The sequence below is a fragment of the Cavia porcellus genome, unplaced genomic scaffold, assembly GCF_034190915.1.
Source record: "Cavia porcellus strain 051 isolate PalLab524CR breed Dunkin Hartley unplaced genomic scaffold, mCavPor4.1 scaffold_13, whole genome shotgun sequence".
Taxonomy (NCBI): Eukaryota; Metazoa; Chordata; class Mammalia; order Rodentia; family Caviidae; genus Cavia; species Cavia porcellus.
In genome coordinates this window covers 29,310,553-29,331,217 of record NW_026947496.1, presented here as the reverse complement: position 1 = coordinate 29,331,217, position 20,665 = coordinate 29,310,553, and the positions used below count along the sequence as shown (strand labels likewise).

Below are 20,665 nucleotides of genomic sequence, written 5' to 3'. Positions count from 1 at the left end.
AAAAACTTGTTCCCTTTCTACTTTTACTTTATTTAGAGAATAAAACGATATATAAACTGCTGGGAAGACGCTAATCATTTCGGAAGAATCGTTTATTTCTGATTTAATCTGTTAAGGGTGTGGGACCCTTAACCAAACTTCACTTGCTTCTATTTTCCCCAGTCACAAAGCTGTGTCCAACATAGGAACAACAAAAACCTACACCTCAAATGGTGTAGCTATGGATTAGTGGTAGTGGTATGTACAAGATCCTGGGCTGTATCCCAAGTGCTCCATCTGTCAAAGCCCACTTATGCCTAGGTCCAAATTTTTCTTCCTTTCTAGGGTTGATAAATCGTTGTGATTAACTAGAGAGCCAAAAATTTCTGGAGAGAAAAAGATCAGGATACAAGAAGTTGCACGTAAGGTCTAAGTTGGATTTAGATTCATTACATTGGACTTACATCTCATATAGTTAATTTAGGCCACATCCTTACAAATTCATATGACAAACGCTAAGAATCTTTGTAGGCATAGCTTGTGAGAAAAAGGAATCAAAAAGATGAAAAAAGACCCTAGAAAAAAAGCTTTAACCTCAATACTGCCCTAAAATTTTTATGGGATATTCGGGGCCCTTAAAGCCCTAGTTAAATATGAGGTGAGGAAAACACCCAAACTGACAGAAAATTTCTCAAGTAAGTTTTGAATTGAAAGTAACTGTGGGCAACAGCTTTATGAACTGCTACTAAAACCCACCCAACACTGCAGGAAGTATTCACATCTATGTAGGATTCAAAGGCTCAGAATGAGCATTGTCATAACTAAAGCTTGTGCGAAATTGTAGACAGGTAACAAGTGCTCAGTAATAAATGTTCTAAAGCTATACCAAGCCTTGCCCCTTGTTGGGACGCGATCTATCAGTGTGCAGCTCCCATTATGGAGAAGTGGGTGGCTCTGAAAAGAGCCTTTGGGTTATAGGCAGCAGCCAGGGGCGCTCACTTGGAGCTGGTGTACTTGGTGACAGCCTTGGTGCCCTCCGACACGGCGTGCTTGGCCAGCTCCCCGGGCAGCAGCAGCCGCACGGCAGTCTGGATCTCCCGCGACGTGATGGTGGAGCGCTTGTTGTAGTGCGCCAGGCGCGACGCCTCGCCGGCGATGCGCTCGAAGATGTCGTTGACGAAGGAGTTCATGATGCCCATGGCCTTGGACGAGATGCCCGTGTCGGGGTGCACCTGCTTGAGCACCTTGTACACGTAGACCGAGTAGCTCTCCTTGCGGCTGCGCTTGCGCTTCTTGCCATCCTTCTTCTGCGCCTTGGTGACGGCTTTCTTGGAGCCCTTCTTGGGGGCAGGCGCCGACTTCGCTGGCTCAGGCATACTGACTACAGTCTTTGCAGGCCGACTGGAGAATGAGTGCGAAGCAGTGAGATTTTTCCCTATTTGTAGACAATGGTATGCAAATGAGGACTTGAATTTTCCTGCTTCTGATTGGTTATTTCTAGCATGGTACGTATGCAAAAACAGGAGTCTAAGTGAATCTCTCATTGGCCAAATCCTTGAGCCAGTCCCTCCCCCCAGTCAGGCCAGTTTTTTCAACAAATAATATCTTTTCCAAAGTAAATTTCTGTATTTCACAGCAATTTAGTTATACTTATCAGATATTACTTTCTCCTATGTTTTGAAATGTCCGGCAGGCAAAACTCGCGGCCCAGATATCTCCACGATTCGTTTAAAAGCTCTTGGAAGAGCAATAAAAATTTTAGCTTTCAGTCTAGATTCTAGACCAATGGCAGGAAAGGGAGAAGTGAGATCGATTTTCGCCCGCAGTTAGGCAGACAGCCTCCTGACAGTGTTGGTTTTCTCCTGCTGTGCCCAGAAAACAGATAAGGGTGAAAAGGAAAAGTACCAGATCCCGGAGAGGTAGCAAGATATTTGCGCAGAGATAACCAGAGAAAAGATTTAGCCAACATTGTTCTTCCTTCTCAGAGGAAAAGAGCGAATTCAGCCTTCATTAACCACAGACCGGAAAGTGGACAAATACCCAACCAAATTATCCAACCTAACCAGTCAAAAGATGAAAAGAAAGAGTGTAAAATTCTTTTTCTTTCTTTCTTTCTTTCTTTCTTTCTTTCTTTCTTTCTTTCTTTCTCTCTCTCTTTCTTTCTTTCATTCATTCTTTCTTTCTTTCATTCTTTCTATCTTTTTTAAATAGAAGATGCCTTTTAAGGGGATTTCTTCCGTTCTGAAATTTTCCTTCTACCGTGTCCTTCCATGGTCCTTTTTCTAGATCCTCCTGCTGTGTCCTCTCAGTCTCTCCTGCTGGGTTTTAGGTCCCTAGGGGGAGGAGTCGCTTGTTGGAAAGATTTCTATAGGGAATATTTAACTTCAAGGGATCACTAAGGAGTTGAATTGGAGGCCCAGAAAAATCTGTTCATACAAATGTTATAAACCAAGCCTGATGTAGTTTTCCACTGTCAACTTCCTTATCCTAAGCCCTTAGTTTCCTGGTTTCATAATTTGCTGCACTTTATCTAAATTAATGTACATGTGAGTGTGATACAAATGGCTTTTTTGGTTATTTTTCCCTAAGGATTCATGTACATGTAAAATTTACTAAATCGTGTATTCTTTTCTCCTGCTAATGTGTTCTGTGACACTTTAACTCTTAGGCTCAGCCAAAGACCATGAAGAAGATACAAAATAAAAATTTCCAACATTATATATGTATTGTGAAAAATGAATAGCCTATGTCTTTTCATATATAATTAACAGGTTGGATCTGTACACAATTTTGATTTTTTTTTGCTTCATTTTTCTGATTGATTAGATATTTAAAGCTATTTCTTATTTAGCTCCTTAAAGGTGGGTCATAAGCATTGATTATCACTAAAGCTACAAATATGTACATGTGTGTATGGTGTGGAGTACCGGGAATCAAATTGACGGTATCATGATAGCCAGGCAGGAAATGTGCCACCGAGCTAAATCCCAGGCCCCTAGAGGTTTGTTACTTTGTCATTATTTAACTGGCTCTTATGCTTATTTTTTTGAACTTTTTTTAACTTACTTTTCTGAACATGCCTCTGATTTTCTTAACTGTAGTCTTGCGTAATCATGCTTTGCTTTGGTGGGTCTGCATCCCAGGGACTTTTTCCATAGAAGTAACTCAATATAACTGCTTTCTTTCTGCTACAGTCTTGCTATTCGGTTGTGGTCCCTGGACCAGCATTAGCAAGTCATCCATAAATTTAGAAATGGAGTCCAGTGTAGATGTACATACACTATATCCTAAAGTCAATTCCCAGGTGTTCTGGACTGGCACTGCAGTGTGAGAAGTGCTGCGCTAGGAGATGTGTGGATCTGTCGTGCTGCTGCTTTTGTCCTTTCTTTCTGAGGAGGTTCTAGTGGCAGAGACACTATAGAATATATATATATATATATATATATATATATATATATATATATGGAGAGAGAGAGAGAGAATCAAAGGACATATTTCCTTCATTCTTCCTCTATCCCACATTTTTTCCATTATGCCTTTTTCATTCTTCTTTCCTCCTTATATATGTATTTTGAAAAATGAATATCTTTTCAGATATATATCAAATGTAAAAATTTATATAAGCATTTTTATTTTACTTATTAATGTACATTTCAGCAATATCAGTTGTTAATTTAATAATTGAGAATTTCATAATTTTCAAAAGACTCCTATCAAGAACCAAAGCTTCAGAGTTTAGACAATATCCAGTCATTTTGGACATGACATTTTCTTTCAAAAAGGAGGCCAAAATTTGACCCGACTGAAATTTCAGCTCCTCCATGAGATTTCATGCCAAAACGAATATCTATTTGTACAAATGTATATGATCAGTGTTAAGGCACAATGCCCAGAAACCCAAGATCTCTTTAGTCTGACCTGCTGTCAGTTTCAGAAAAATATAACCAATAAAATGAGAGTACTAATTCAAAAAAGCTTTATTATGTGCCCCATAATCATTTGGATTCAATCCAAGGTCTTATTTCTGCTAAGCAAGCACCATAACACTGAAATAATTCCTTTTCATTTTCATCTTGAGGCATGGTCTTGTTAAGTTACCCAAAGAGACTCAAACTTGTTCGTGGCCCTTTTAACTCTGCCTCTGAAGTAAGGACTACAGGTGTGGATCCCCATATCCAACTATAAGTCATCTTTGTTTTTTAGCTACAACCATCTTTCATAACTATTGGGCTTACAGGATTTAAATCATGAATCTAAAGGGTCAGTCAACTAATTTAAAGGTGTACATCATATATAAATGAATTTGGCTTGTATGTGACACTGAAAAGTGGAGAGAATAGACCCGAAGTGCAATTATTTCATTCCTAAATAAATTTGGTGAAATATAATGTACACAAAGCAAACACAATAACCCAAGCATTATGGCAAATAAGATTTAGGAAAACGAGAGATTTTCTTCAGGTTACTGATGAGTAACGCACTAATATGGTATGAGGAGTGTGACTATCATGTAAAGATTTGCAAGTTTCACACAGGTCATGCAAGATAAAATTTTCCTTTTATAGAAAACAGTGAAAAAGATTGGAAGGCTTTGAGTGAGGAGAAGTAGGAAGAAAAAAAAATCACCTTATTGGATGTATAATAGATCAAAGAATGTTTTACCCTAAAGCCACTCCTGTGCAGTAACTCTTAAGCAGGATATTTTGGTTCAGGCAGAGTGGAGGCAAAAGTTCAAGCACCTGGGGAAAGGAGATACTTTAATTTTTGGCTAAGAAACATACTTTTGCAGGGTGTGATAGTGCATGCCAGTAATCACAGCACTTAAGGAAGGCAGGAAGATCATTGTGAGTTGAAGGGTAGCCTAGGTTACAATAGTGTGTTTAAAAACAATCACTTGGTTAGATGGATAATATTTAATAGATCAAAGAATGTTTTACCCTGAAGCTGCTCAACAGTGACTCTTCATCAGGGTATTTTGGTTCAGGCTGAGGGTAGGCAAAAGTTCAGGTGCTGGGGAAAGGAGATATGTTAACTAACTTTTGGTTAGGAAACGTATTTTTGCAGGGTGTGGTGGTCCTTGCCTTTAATCCCAGCACTCAAGGGAGGCAGAGGCAGGAGGATCACTGAGTTGAATGGTAGCCTATGTTATAAAGTGTGTTCAAAGGTTAACATAGATAACACAGTGAGTCCCTGTTTCAAAAAACAAACAAACATTTTGTTTTGTTTGTTTATTTTTTAATGCCAGTACGGAAAAGCAATCTACCTAATTGGTTATGAGGAACTTGGAGTGTCTATGTTTGAAAATGTATTGTTATAGGTGAAAAAGAACACTCATAAGAGATTTTTTTTGTCCTTTGAGTTTCTCCCAGCAAGCCATTTTCAGAACAACAACAAAGGTAAGGAGATTTCTTTATTTGTTGCTGTTTTCCTGGAGCACAGTACTTACATCAGATTGCGTACAATATTTTCAATTGCAATTAATAACAACACATGATGAATCTGATGTTTATAAAGTAGTAACACATTTGGTTTCATTTTAATGTAATATAGAATTGTTGAACTACATCAGATATTTATAATAACATGTTGTATACCATGAAGATTTTTGTCCAGGTCAAGGTTCTAAATGAATCTTGTTCTAAAACTCTTTGTTACAGTGATCACTTGGTAAGGAACTAATGGGTAGAAACTAGATCCCAAGACTATTAAAAGTCAGAAGTTGGCCACTGTATTTTCTTTGATACCTTTTTTTTCCCCAGTAAAAATTAACTCCAAATTTAAAGCTGACTTTTTTTCAGGAAAACATAAACTTCAAAGTAATAGGAAATATTAACTTAAGTATGGCATAAGTATTTTGCTGAATGACTTTGATCTCATGAAAGAAAATTTTATGTTTTTTTCTTTTCCAGAAAAATATATCAGTACTGAAATATGTACGGTGTATTTTAACGATATGTTTACTTTTAAATAAAAAAAATATTCAATCAACTCTATTTAATTTCTTATTTCAAATTAGAATTGCTAAAATATATTAATTAAATATTAACAAATATATTGGTCTTAAGAAAAACTATACATGGAACGAAAAATAATATAACAAAAGATGAACAAAAAAAGGAAAATATTTATCAAGAGAACCCAAGTGCAGACACGGTAAGGTTTTATTTGCAATGAAGAAAAGATTTTGGGAAGCTATTGTGAAGCAAAACACCTAAGGATACCCATCACCACATCTCTGCTCAGCTAACAAAAAACAAATTGGAAAATTTTCTGAAACTTCCTTACAATAAAAACCTAGGGGATGAAACTAAAGTGGTAAACAAAGTTTACAACAGCTACAGAGCCTTCGACCAAATACTGTTAGTAGAAAACTGTGAACTTTGGAAATTAATGTATGCCCTCTGAGAAGGAGAATTCTAGGGTCTTACAAACAATTAAGTTACCTAGCACAAATGGAAAACTCTCCAAAAATGCATTAAATAGGAGGAAAAAAAAAACATATAGCAATACAGCAACAAAATCTGCTTGTCTCTGCAAGGTTTTGCAGAGGAGGTATGGCTTGCATCTAGATGTACTGCCAAAGCCTCATGCAGTCAAAATTGGGACTTTGAAGAGGTGGCTGAATCTAGGATGTACAATGCTGATATTAAGTGTGTGATGCTGGACATTAAAGGTGTGTGATTACTAAATTACTCTGCTGGTTGGTTTGGTATAGTTTTGGGTGTTGATAATGAGAAGGCCCACTGTGTGTGTGAATGCAATCACTTAAGCACCGGTAGCCTGGAAGAGATAAAAGGGAGAGAAAGGCTGTGCTGAGGCTTTCCTAGCTACTTTGCTGCTTTGTTGTCTTCCTGCTCTGGCCTGCCACAAACTGCTTCTCCTTTCTGATGCCTCTTTGCTATGCCACCTTGCCTTGGATCCAGCCAACTATCAACTGAAACTTCCACAAATGGTTAGCCAAAATAAATCCTTTCTTTTTATAGTTGGGTGTCTGATATTTTAGGTACAAGAAAAGTAACTAAGACAGGAGAGGAAAGGGAGTTTGCTCTTAAATTTAATCCTAGATTTGCTCAGACTTTGGTTTTCACTGAAATGGTTCTCAGATTAAAGTGATGCGCGTTCCTATCGCCACCTAGCGTCTTAAAAGACAAATTCTTTCTCCGGAGATCCAGAACCTTTAAAATGATGTGGCCTGGGACTGCAGTTCCTTTGAAGTGGGAAGCATCTGGAACCTTAAACTCTCTAGATGGACACAGGTTTATTTATTCATTAAGTGTTTATTCTTTTAGCACTATACCAGACTTGAAAACAGTACTTGATTTAAAAAAGAAGAAAAATTATTTACTAAAAGACAATTTGAATACAGAATTCATGATTAATAGGCAGTCAAAAAAAACCCCAAAACAAAACAACAAAACTCCTCTGTGCCCTAGAATACACATAATGACAAGCCCAGTTGAATTTTACAAGTTTTGGTGAATTTTAGGGACTCAGTAATCTTTATTTTACAGAATCAATAGAAAAATAGTTCTTTTTTGTTTTGATATTATGTAACCTTATTCTAAACTGGAGGACAACAGAAAAGAAAACAAGAGAAAGAGACAGAGAGAGAGAGAGAGAGAGGGAGAAGGAGAGAGAGAAGTGAAGAGAAGAGAAGAGAAAGTAAAGGACAGGAAAGGAAGTAAGAGTCCCACCTCATTTATAAAGATTCATTTTAAAAAGTCCTATTTAAAATGTTAGGAAATGTAAACAGGACATTTGCTTTAAAAATAGTTTATTATGTAGAGTTTATTGTAACAGAAACATTTAGTATTATAAATCTCCAAACATAAGGGACTAATAGATACAAACTGTGCTCATCTTCATAAATGCTAGGAAATATATAATGGAATATAAACTTAGTCTTCATAACCATTTTAAATAGATTAGGAGGAGAACTTCACAAAGCATAGCTAGAAGGAGAATAACACTTAATGGTGTAAATTTGAAAGAAGTCTCATAGAAGCAGAAGCAGGCCTGGAGGCTGTGGCACTACTGCTATTCTGTGTGGCAGCACAGAGTCCTGAAACATGGACAGGAAGAAAGAAAGGAGAGATTAAATAATAGAAGATGATTAATTTTGCTTTTGAAAATAATATAGCTGCCAGTGTTAAAGTTCATGAGAATTTATTAGCAATCAGATCTAATAAAAGAACTCAATAAAGGTGTTAGGTATGAGACCACCATGTAAAAAATTATGGTCTTTCTATATATTAGCAATCACCTATATGAAAATAGCTAGAAAAACCAGACATTATGTACAACAGGACTAAAGATTCTAAATACAATTGGCTGGATGTGGTGGTACACATCTGTAATCTCAGCATTCACACAGGCTGAGGCAGGACGATCATCATAAATTCAAGCCTGGCCCGAACTACATAGCAAGACGCTGTCTCCAAAACAAGCCAACCGACAAACCCAAAAACCACAACAAAATATCCCACCAAAACAAATAAACAAAAAATAAAATCCCAAAATGAGACTCTAAATATGAGAATAAATATTCCATATCTATATAAAATATCAGATTTTATTGAAGGACAAAAAATCCATATAGTAGAATATATAGTAGTCCATATAGTAGAATATATACCCTTTCTCTATGATATATATATATATATATATATATATATAATATTTGATGATTCAACATGGTAATATGTTCACACATTGCAAAACAAGCTAAAAATTTGTTGTAACACCAAGCTTTTGGACATATTTGGTAGGCTCTTTTGTAACATTCATATTAGTGAATAAAACCAGTTAAAATGATTTTCAAAAAGGAAGAAGATAGTAGTGTCTTAAATTAGATGAACACATATAAATTTACAGTGATTAAAGGAATGCCATTGGCTCAGATGTAGACAGCAGGGAAACAGAGCACAGTTGTGGATCTTTGCTGTTCCCTAAGAGCCTCTTTTACTGATATTTTCTGGTTGTGAATAGTTCTTCACCAAGTGTTTTCAGTCCTTTGAGTCTTAGCTTCTGTATCCTTGGAGACGTGTCAGGGGTATGAACATTAAACTCAGCTCAATTTACACTGTTCACAAAAGTAACTCAAGATTGGGTGCTCAGATTGGTGAGTGCTTTCAATACAGAATACACAGGCTTCCTTTATATAAATATGGTGTTCTATTGGGAACCACAAATTGTGGCTAATTTTGCATACTTCCCTACAGGATAAAATGGAGGTTCCAGATTATAGGTAGCACCCATCTGAGATTTCCTGATGATTTTTCTTAGCTTAAAACCATCTACATCCCCTTGAGTCAGCCCAGGATTATACTCTAAGACAAGATCTCTCTTAGCATACAACCATTTATGCCCTTTTGAATCGTCCCAGGATTATTCTTGCTCATTGAGTCATAAACCTCTGAGACTTCTGCCAAATTTGAATCTTTCACTAGCCCCACGTATCACTGCGTACACCCAGTAAATTGTGACTGTTTTGGAGTACTGGGGGTAGACCTTCTGGGGGCATCAGCTTCCCAGCAACTCAACTATTACTAAACTTGTCTCTGTTTTGTATTTTATCCTCTAAACATAGATTTAACAGACAATCGGGGCTCTTCTCTGCGTCCCTAATGGTGTTCAGTGTCAAAGTAACACATGATAAATCCCTGCAGAAGAGATGGGTGGTAGCTGAAGTTATGCACATAGGAGAGAATACCTGTGTAGCATTACACTGGGGGTAGGTACGGCAGAAGAGGAGAAATGTCAGTATCTTGTGAGAAGTGACTTTTTTAGGGGTCAGATTAACATGCTACTTGGATTAATTCCTTAGAATCATAAAGAGATAATATTTGTACTGTGATGTTAAGAAATTCCAGCTGACTTCCCTGGCACAGAAGGCACCGGCAATTTGTTAGCTATAAAATATCGAGTAAGTTATTTCAAGATTCATTTGATACACTCATAGGTAAAAATGGAACAGTGCACAGGTGCATTGTGAAAATTAAATATGTGAACATCTGAAAAGCACTTGAAATATGTCTGGGCATTTACTTTAAAAAAGAAAAGTAAATAAAAGTAACTCTGAAGAATGATCTGCTATGTGCACGAACAGCCACAGTACTTTGTTTGTATCCAAAGTACTTTCGCCTTCGTGGGTCTCTTCCTCTATTAAAATAATGTAGAGCTTAATATATACTAAAACATTTTTTTGATCTTTTCATTCTTTTATTATTTTGGAAAGAAATTAAATATTTTTAATATTTAATTTCGCATGTTTCCAAATGATAGTGTCCTAGGAAGACACGATTGTGCCTGAACATAGATTTAAGTGCATATGTAGGTGTTCAATTAGGGCATAACTATCCACACACATGCATACATAACATAATCCTCACACCAACTGCATATTGCCAGCAAGTGTCCCTGGTATTATGAAGGATGTCCCCAGCTACTGAGAGAGAGGAAATGTCTGTCCCTAACAGAGCAAGGAGGTGCAAAAACATACAAGGAGGATAGAGCTGCAACTTCTTGCTTCACTCCTTAAAGGTTTCAGTCAGCCGAGAAAGGCTATAAGTGGAGCAAATAAGCTGACGGTGGGTCGTTGCCCTGCTTTTCGTTCTGTGGCTTGAGGTGCACACTGGCTTGATGGTGTTTGTACACTCCTTTGTTTAGTGGTCGTGCTAAATCAGGGGGACTTAGAAGGTGGGGTCGTTGAGTCATCAGGGGCGCCCGCAGGCGACGTTACTTTATAAAGATATTAGCGAGTCTGCAGAGCAGCCAGAGAGGCGTAACGTGACGGGTGCTTAAGGAGTGACAACACGTTCCCCTCGTTAGGGGTCGTAGTGAGAGGGCCCCTGGAGCGCATCCGGCAGCAGGAACCACCAGACTTAGCAGACAACTGTTAATGAGGCTGCATAGCAGGATGGCCGCCTCTGAGAGTCGGCGTGGAGAGGTGTGGCGATATAGCCCTATCAGAGAACCAGCGTAAGGGGGCGTAGCAAGACGGCCCTATCAGAGAGCCGTTGAGGCGGGCCCTCAAGGTTGTTGCTAGGCTTGGGTAGTCTCAACAGGAGGAGTCTTGTCTGATCTTTCTCTGTGCTCTCAAGTCCATTTTAAAGATACAGACTTTAAGGGTTTGTGTGATTATTTGGTATTAGCAGTTAAGGTCAACTTCATGTCCCATCCACATGTCCTCAGACCAGCAGCACTGGCATCGCCTAGGAAGGTTATAAATACAAACTATCACGTCCTCCTCCAGACATAATGAATCAGAAGCTATGCAGGTGCACCCAGCAGTTTGTTTATAAAAATTTTTCAGGAAATTTTGGTGCACATGCCTTTGTTTGTACTAAACTTGAGTGTTCACCAAATACTACACCAAGGTATTGTTTCCTTTATTTCAGATACACGAAGTGAATTCAAAAAGGTAACAGGTAAATTAAACTGTTTTACCATCAGGATCAATACTGGAGCCCCAAAGTGCTTAGGACTTAACTCAGGCTTTGAATGCAGAGAATAATGTGAAGCTAGATAGGCACAGACATGGATGGATGAATAGACAGAGAAAGAGTAGATTGTATAATAAAGACTCAAACTAACCATGAAACCAGACTTCTAATTCTTTACACGTTTCATCAGTCATGTTTAATTTACAGACATTCTGCTGTGCTCTCATGCAAACTCTTGTGGGAAGCTTAGTCCATGGTAAATAATCAATTCTAGTAACTAGTAAAAGAAATAAAAATTCCAACTGAACATGTTGATGCATATCTGTAATTTATGCATTTGGGAGGCTGAGTCAGAAAGAATTCAAGGGCAAGTTTGCAACACTTGTCTAAAATAATAATAATAATGTATATCCTATTTTTATAAATCAAACAAAAAGTAAAAAGCTGCAACATCTTGTTTAATCTTTTGTGCTCAATTAATTATCCTTTTGATGAACCAACGTGCTGAAAACCACGATAGGTTAAATTTGTGTAGGATATACACACTAGTCAATCATTCTTATACAGATGAGACTTTTCATATTTTATAACTTCTATGGACAGATAGATATTTTCACTTACTTTATGAATTAACATTTTGTCTGTATTCATAAGTATTTCTTCTGATTAAAGAAATAAAAATGTATTTTAGGAGTCATTTTATCATCAGTAATATTTTCTATATAGAAAAGAGAATAGTTTTTACACATGTCTGCATAATGATCTACCATTAAATCTCCACACCTTTTTTTTTTTTTTGCATTTTTGACAGAAAATTTCACTATGCATTTCAGACTGGCTTTGAGCTCATTCTGTAGCCCAGGCTGGCCTTGAACTCATAGCAATCCTCTTGCCTCAGCCTGCAGAGCACAAGGATTACAAGCATGAACCACTACACACATCTTAATGTTACCTTTACTTCACTCATTATTAGCATTAACAAATAATAGCTTAAATCATGTTTAATGAAAAGACTCTAAATATTATGACTTTACTCTGATCTCCCTTGGTATCTTTAGGAATCATTCAAATAGTTTAAAATCTCATTTATTGCCTTTAGTTTTTGACCTGAAGAGATGTGGCAGCCAACAATAACTGCTTTTCATTTCAACTCAGTGAAAAGAGAAATACAGTAATTGATAACACTTGATATCTGTAAGTGCTCACTAGTTGTCTATCATTTGAAAATTTATGTGAATTATCTCAAAGCTTAAAATATTCCTAAAAAAGAAATCTATTATTATTATCCTCTTAATACAGATGAGGTAAATGAAACCTTTTTTCTGGTCACTCATTCAGCTGAACCATTGTGACCTCAACATTTTCTTCTACCCCTGTTGCTATAGACATATATGCACTTTAAACAGTTAGTTATAACTCCTTGAAAATAGATTTTGAACATCTTCTCTAGGTACAGAATGCTTTAAGCATTAGGGATCCTAAAAAAAAGATGAAGTCCTCCTCTTGTAGATGAGAAGCAGAGGCAAAAAGTAGACAAATAAATTGTTTATTAATAGTGACTATAATTAAGATGAATGAATAAAGAATGGATAGAAGGATGTGATTTTTCATATGACACTCAATGAAAACCTTTTTGATGTGATATTTTAACCCAATCCACTCAACTCAGAATCCAAGAAATGTGAAGTCTTTCTGTTAATATGACAAATATTTTATACAGCCAAGACATCAAATGTATACGATCAATTTACTCATTCTCCTTTTAGCTCAGTCTTTTGCCTTTCACACTCTATTGTAGGATTTTCTTTGGTACCTAAGATTTTTTCCAAAGTTTGTTTTTTTCATCTATGACACATTGTCGCTTCATGCTGTCTTAAAAAACTCAAAGCAGCAGCAATGTTTATAAAATAGTTTTGTATTTCTAAAGCACTGCTTAGCATTGTAAAAAATTTAAGCAAAGTTCTAAAATACAATTTGTCCACACTTCTACGATCCCCATTCCCTGTAATTTTGGCAAACACCACGGTTTACAGAAAGAAAGTCCACGAGAGTGAGTTGCTGCCGGTCATATGAAGAAAGGCAGCGCCTTTTCTACATCGAACAGAATGCCCAGACTACCATAATGAAGTTCAAGATCCTCAAACTTGCCCCAAAACTAATCTCTAGTCTCCTGAATCTTATTTTCTAGAGGAGGAATTAGGGAGTACAAATACAGGCGGGTACGGTTGAGATTGTTTATCTGAGTAAACTAATAAAAAAAAATTCAGTGAAAAATTTTCTAGTATTTTTTGTGTCCACAGTTGATCTAAACATGATGTGTACTGTGATACTTCTGAAATCCTGGCACTCTCGAAGGATGTAGCAGAAGGATTTCATGTTTAAGTCCAACCTGGGCAATTTAGGGACTTATGAAGACTCTGTCTCAAAATTTAATAAAGAAATAAAAATAAAGGGCTAGAAATGTAGCTCAGTGCAAGGGCCCTGGGTTCAGTCACCAGTACTGCAAAGCAAGATAAAAACAAAAACACCACCACAATGTGACATAACAATCGAAAGACAGTAAGTGTAGAATTCATTAATGATAGATATCTAATTAAAAATTGTGGCGAACGCTTTTTTATGACTATATGTAAAGAACTATGTGTAAAGAAGTCATCTTATCTAAAGAATCATATGGCTTTTGTTCTTGACGAGGAGATGATCTGCTGTTTTCAGGGACGTCCTGCCTGGTAAGAGTGTTTTTGTTTACCAGGCACCCTCGGGTACTCCAGATAGTATAACACTGATCTCTGGTGGAGGTTTGGCATTGTCATATCTGTCTGCTCTCTGGAGAAACTGAAGATGAAAGACCAGCTATACCAGCAGCCTTGCATGTAATGGAGGAATAGTGAAGAGAATAAACACAAAAGCCGGGGAGTTTTCCTGGTTGTCCTCCACATTGTACCTTATGGCCTTTTCTCATTGCCCAGAGATGAAAATGCATTTGGAACTCTCTAGCATTCTGCTTTGTCTCTTCTTGTAGCTGATTTTATTCTGTATTTTTGCTCTAACCAGTTACAATCTTAAATATAATCGCTTTAACTGAGTTCTGTGAATTTTAGTAAATTATCAAATCAGGCACTGGCTTTGAAAATCTTGAACTCTGCATTTGGTATCAGATTAAAGAGCAGTAAATAAAACTGTTTCGTAACATCAGAATATGTCACATCAAAATATTACTCTATTACTCCTTGACTGAAGGCAACAGGAGGTCATGGATTGCATTCTTACACCCCTTTTTTATCTCCAGTGCCAACACTAGTGCCCAGCCCAAGATCATTCAGTGACAATTCCTTGAATACACTGATTTATAAGTAAACACTATGAATACAGTTCTATTATTTACCAGAGAATATGGACATACTTCAAGAATCTCCTTGTATATCTTGAATAAGTTGTTCTGTTTCTTCTTTAATATTCCTGAGGGTAACTCATAACCAATTGTCTTATATTTTCAATATTATACTTTTATTTTATGGTTATTCAATCATCTGTTTTAGTGCTGGAGATTTAGCTCAGGGGCATAAGCGCTTGCCTAGCAAATGTGAGGTTGTGAGTTCGATCCCCAGTATCCAAAAATAAATAAATAAATAAAAATAAAAACATCAGTTTTAAACTCTATGTAAATAGGCAATGAAGTTAGCTTTATCTTTTTTGTCCAAATTTAAATTTCATTAATTTGGTTTTAACACTATTTTCTTAGACTTTTACTACCTCATACTTTCCAAGATTTTAATTTTCATCACTGTGTTTATTTTTCTACCTCACTACTTTTCTTTTTTAAAAAAGTTCAGACAAATTTATTGGGTATTTCAAGCACAGTCATGAAGTAGATTTGCTTTATAGGTTGTATCTTAGAATTTCTCACATTAATTCAATCCTTTAAAAGAAAATGTTCTTGCTCTTGGTAATGTTGTGTAGAGGCATTTTATTCTTACCAATGGCTTGGAAACATTCACTGGGAACTAATGCAATGAATTGTAATCTATGTTGATGGGATTCTTGAAAGTCTACTTTTATAGACGTATCAGATCCAGGTGATTGTACAGTTGATTTTTGTGTAGACTTTAAAGAGCAAATACTTTTTACATTCCAGTATTTCTGACATTAAAAAGATGGCATGGTACTAAAAAATATGTCCACAAAAATTTTGTTTTCTATCCCTGCTTTAAAAAAATGGATCCCAAATCCCCTGCAAGACAGATGCCATGTTGGGAGAGGCTTACTTGTACTGAACACAATATGGTGGAAGTGATAGTACTGACTTCCAAAAACTTGGTCATAAAATGCATTGTGGCTTGCTACACTCTTTATCTGAATTCTTTTTTTTTTTTTTTTTTGAGTGATAACAGCCACCATGTTTAGAAGATGTTTTGACTTTCACCTCATAAAAGATCCTGAGCCACCTACAGCCATTCTGTTCCTAACCCACAGATACTAAAAGAAGTAGTAAATGTTATATGTTGCAAATTTGTTACACAGGAATAGACAACTGAAGTGGAGAGTCCCACCTTTAAGTTTATGAGGCTACCATAATCTTAGTGAGAAAATCTGATGAAAGCAAACCAAAAGAGAAAAATCATAGAATAATTTTATGTGCAAACAAAAATGGAAAAAAATAATCCATGTAAAATAAAACCAGAATTTATCCAGCAATTAAGTTAACAATATAACATGAATAAATAAAATTTGGCACAATAATGCACATATGAATATTAGGAAATTCACCTACACATCAATTTAACAGAGTAAAGAAGCAAAAGTACACAATTCTATCATGTGACAAAAATGATTAAATTTCTTTCTTTTTTTTTTTTTTTTTTTTTTGTCTTTTTCTTTTTTATCGGTACCAGGGATCGGAAATGATTAAATTTCTTAATTCTTTTCTTACAAAAATTTAAAAACTGAATTGGAACAAAACATCAACAAAGTACTGAATACATACACACATACTAAATCACAAACTACAAAAGCTATTTTCATAGAAATAAGGAAGACAATGACAGCTAGCATTTTGAGTATGACATATATAGTGTAGTTAACATAATAAAAGCAACTAACAAATACTTATGAGAAAGAATAACATTTTCATTTGCTAATAATATCATCTGCAAAGAAAAATCAAGGCAATGCATTAAGTATGGATTGGAATTAACACAATTTGGTAAAGTTAGCAAGATAGAAAATCCAAGTAAATAAACTGTTACGTATTTTTGCAGAATTTCAACGTTCTTTAGTCTGATGCCAGTCAATAAAGAGCACAAGGTATAAGCTTATGAAAATTAATATCCCATTTATGGAACTAGTTATAAAAGTTGTTTAGATTCTTGTTTGGGTCTTTTCTGAAGTCTGATCTTTGTATTTTTTCAGTCCATCTACACATCTTTCATGTTTACACAGACACTAGGGTTATTTAAGTCTGATTTGCCTTTTATTCCTCATTTCTATTGTCATTTGATCACTTTTTCTATTTTTAAAAAATTTATTAGTGTATGTTTTCAGTACATGATTATGTTCCTCATGAGAAGTTGGTACATGAATTAGACATTTTAATTCTATTTTGTTGCCTTCACCTCCAGATGCCTTCCCATCTGCATTTTTCCTTGCCTCCTATCCGTTTTCCTATTATCTCATTTTGCTCTTTATATTTTGAACTTTTCATGTAAGAGAAACCACACAATGTTTACGTTTGTCTCATTTATTTCACTTAATAGTCTTGAGAAACATCCATTTTCTTACAAAGTTTATTTCTTCTGGCAGAGTAGTACTCCACTGTGTATTAATACATTTTCTTTATTCATATATTGCCAGACATGTAGGCCACCACCAAGATTTGGCAACTGTGAATTGTGCTGCTATAAACATGTGTATGCACGCACCACTGTAATATGATACATGCTCTTTTAGGGAAGATACCAAGGATGGAAATAGCTGGGTTGCATGACATTTTAGTTTTTTTGAGGACTATGTATACTGAATTTCATGATTGTATTAGTTTATTTTCTCACCAAGGAAAAACATTTTTCCTTTCCAGAGGCACCAGCATTTGCTGATTTCTTAGACGTCACTTTGCAGTAAAAAGAATCTCAATGTTGTTTCTAGTGGTATTTCTCTAAATTGCTCTTTCAGGTCATAATTCCTTGTTTCATGGTGTTTGTGTCGGTTCTATTTTTTTTTAATTCTCTGTGGGTGTTTTGTGAGAACTTTTAAACTGAAGGACACAAAAATACCATAAACTACCTTTCTCAGAAGGGTACAGTAACATAAAACTTGTAAATGTCGAAGAGTGTTTACCTTTCCCTTTCTCTCCAGGCTTTTTGGATAGAAAATACCGGCTTCTTGCTCCATTGCCTATCAGAGGCTCTCCTGGAAAAAGGTTTAGCCGCAAAGTAAGCAATAGTTTTTCGTATTTCGGTGAAATCTCACATTATCTTTAGCCACTTTTTAATATCACACACGTTACAAAGAGCTGCAAATTCAGACTGTCACTTGCAGGTCATTTGGTAATTTAGTTTTAGGATAGTTACACAGAATGTACACGGGATTACAGGATAGGAAGTAGGCAATCTCTGAGAGCTATTTCCTGTATTTTACAAATGTTTTCTATGGGAAATAAAACGTTAAGACCAAAAACTAAGTTTTCAGACAACATGAAAAAATTTCTTGGGGTTGGGGATTTAGCTCAGCGGCATAAGCGCCTGCCTTGCAAGCAGGCAGTCGTGAGTTCGATCCCTGGTACCGATAAAAACGAAAAGACAAAAAAAAAAAAAAAATTTCCTGGAGTAAAATAATTGTAAATCACGCACAGCTCTTAAAAGAGCCTTTGGGGTTAGGTGTAAACACAGCTTACTTGCCAAATTTACTTGGAGCTGATGTATTTGGTGACGGCCTTAGTGTCTTCAGTCATGGCGTTCTTGGTCAGCTCCTGGGGCAGCAGTTGTCTGGATCTCCCGCGACGATACGCTCGAAGACGTCGTTTACGAAGCTCACGATGCCCACGGCCTTGGATGAGATGCCCTGGTCGGTGTTCACTTGCTCGAGCATCTTGTATGCATACACAGAGTGGCTCTCACTGCGGCCGCGCTTGCGCTTCTTGCCGTCCTTCTTCCGCTCCTTGGTACCTGCCTTTTTCGGGCCAGGTCTGAATATGTGGGTTCAAGCGTTTCAGAGATTGAAACATATCGCAAGAGTAGAGGAATAACCATCCCATAGCAGCTAAACCACATTCCTTTATAGATGTGGTATTTAAATGAGGCTAGTGAGATTTCGCCTATGATTGGATTAATTTTAGTGTGTCGTCAAAAGTACGAAAGTAAACGACACTGACTCGTCTACTTTCTTCATTGGCTACTTTGTTGTTTCACTTTGGTCCAATCAGAAAGCTCTAACTAGACTCCCTAAAGCTACTATAAATAGCCCTTCTCAAGCACTGCAGCTTTAGTCCTCATGGAGCGCGAGATTGTTGGGTGGTTGCATACTTAATGCTTGTAACTAACTAGTGTGAAAAATCTAATCATAAGCGAGTTTTGTGAAAGTAAGGCGAAGCGCTGCTTTTAGGCCTTACACTAGTTATGTAAAGCCTCACTAGGAGCTATACTCGATTCCATTGTCTTTTAAAAATTTGTAATCAGTAGTATTGCAAGGCCACGCCTCCAAGCTAAAGAGGACTTCGCCTTACCCAAGTTAATTTTAAACACAATTGTTTCCTATAGTTAAAGTGGAAATCAACTCATCGGACCAATGAAGTTCAGAACGGGTGCCTACTTCGCAGCTATGCAGACCCCAAACCTGACTGACTAATCCGTTCTTTCCTGGCTGCTTGTAATTGTCAAGCCGTTTGTAATTATGTGAGCACGGCAGCAGATTATCCATTACTCTTCTGCTGCCACCCTCTGCACAGCACACGCTAGGAACCACGCCCCCAAGATGTGCAACAGCTCTTTTCTTGAAAAGTGTGGGTGGCTCTGAAAAGAGCCTTTGGGTTGGGTGGAACTAGCAGCTAGGCCTAAAGAACTTATTTCTTCTTGGCTGCCGCCTTCTTGGGCTTGGCAGCCTTTGGCTTGGCGGTCTTGGGCTTTGCCGCCTTGGGCTTCACTGCTTTGGCCTTCGCTGGGCTCTTGGGCGCCTTCTTGGGCTTTGCAGCTTTTGCTTTCTTGGGGCTCTTTGCCTTCTTGGCCCCAGCAGCTGCGGCGGGCTTCTTTGCCTTCTTTGGGGTCTTCTTGGCGCTCTTCTTGGGGGTAGCCGTGCCCGCAGCTTTCTTGGGCTTCTTGGTGGCCCCCGCGGGTTTCTTGGCTTTGGCCGCGCCTGCCTTCTTCGTCTTGGGCTTGGCCTCCCCGGAAGCTGCCTTCTTGTTGAGCTTGAAAGAGCCAGACGCGCCGGTGCCCTTGGTCTGCACCAAGGTACCCTTGCTCACCAGGCTTTTCAGCCCCAGTTTGATGCGGCTGTTGTTTTTCTCTACATCGTAGCCAGCAGCCGCAAGCGCCTTCTTCAGCGCAGCCAAAGACACCCCGCTCCGCTCCTTGGAGGCGGCCACAGCTTTGGTGATGAGCTCGGACACCGGGGGCCCGGCTGCCTTGCGCCTTGCAGCACCTGCTGATTTGCGCGCCTTCTTCTTCACGGGTGTCTTTTCGGCTGGAGCCGGAGCGGCGGGTGCAGCGGGCGCAGTCTCGGACATGGTGAAGACGGGGTAGGCAAAGTACTCGAGCCGGAAGCAGAGGCACTGGCCGATACTCGACCGCGGCGCTGCGCCCGCCCGCTTATATAGGGCGGAGCTGCGCGGTGATTGGTGCGCTGTCCAGCCCGCCTCGCTGGCAGCCGCAGAGTGTCCTCTCTGATCCCGAGTTGTGTTTGTTACACCTCAAAAAAAGCCAAAAATATCAAAATTCTCTACATTGAATTGCCTGATTTTTCTCAGATAATGGTCCCTGAAGACTCAGGCTTCATACAGACCTGAAATAAGGAGGAAAGCGCTGAACCTTTTGCCAAAAATTAGTAATATTTCCTACAGTGCTCAGCAAATTTCAACTCAGAGAAACAAAACTTTCTATTTTCTTCGTAAATTATAAACTGATCTTTAACTGTAGAGTTTTCTGACCTCTTAAATATGATTCTCCAAGTGGTTAGCTTCTAATATATCCAAAAAATATGGCACTGGCACTAAAATTTTTATTACAAATCTGCACTTAAGTGAGGGAAGTAACACA

General features: G+C 37.7%; 2 protein-coding genes and 1 pseudogene across 2 annotated transcripts; all 3 read right to left on the bottom strand.

Annotated features, from left to right (window-relative positions):
- Positions 1 to 74: 74 nt before the first annotated feature.
- LOC100732199 (histone H2B type 1-C/E/F/G/I) lies at positions 75 to 1,399 on the bottom strand. The gene has a single exon (XM_063259994.1). It carries the CDS (start codon positions 1,353 to 1,355, stop codon positions 975 to 977), a length of 381 nt encoding a protein of 126 aa, XP_063116064.1. The 5' UTR covers positions 1,356 to 1,399; the 3' UTR covers positions 75 to 974.
- A 5,837-nt stretch (positions 1,400 to 7,236) lies between these two features.
- On the bottom strand, positions 7,237 to 20,189 carry H1-4 (H1.4 linker histone, cluster member). The gene is made up of 2 exons (XM_063259993.1): positions 18,313 to 20,189; positions 7,237 to 8,041 (listed from the first exon to the last, which is right to left on the bottom strand). The coding sequence occupies exon 1, from the start codon at positions 20,134 to 20,136 to the stop codon at positions 19,477 to 19,479; it is 660 nt and encodes a 219-aa protein (XP_063116063.1). The 5' UTR covers positions 20,137 to 20,189; the 3' UTR covers positions 7,237 to 8,041; positions 18,313 to 19,476.
- On the bottom strand, positions 17,145 to 18,617 carry LOC134478434 (histone H2B type 3-B-like; annotated as a pseudogene).
- Positions 20,190 to 20,665: the final 476 nt, after the last annotated feature.

Coding starts and splice junctions, on each gene's coding strand:
- LOC100732199 (XM_063259994.1), bottom strand. CDS start 1,355: ATGCCTGAGCCAGCGAAGTCGGCGCCTGCCCCCAAGAAGGGCTCCAAG.
- H1-4 (XM_063259993.1), bottom strand. CDS start 20,136: ATGTCCGAGACTGCGCCCGCTGCACCCGCCGCTCCGGCTCCAGCCGAA.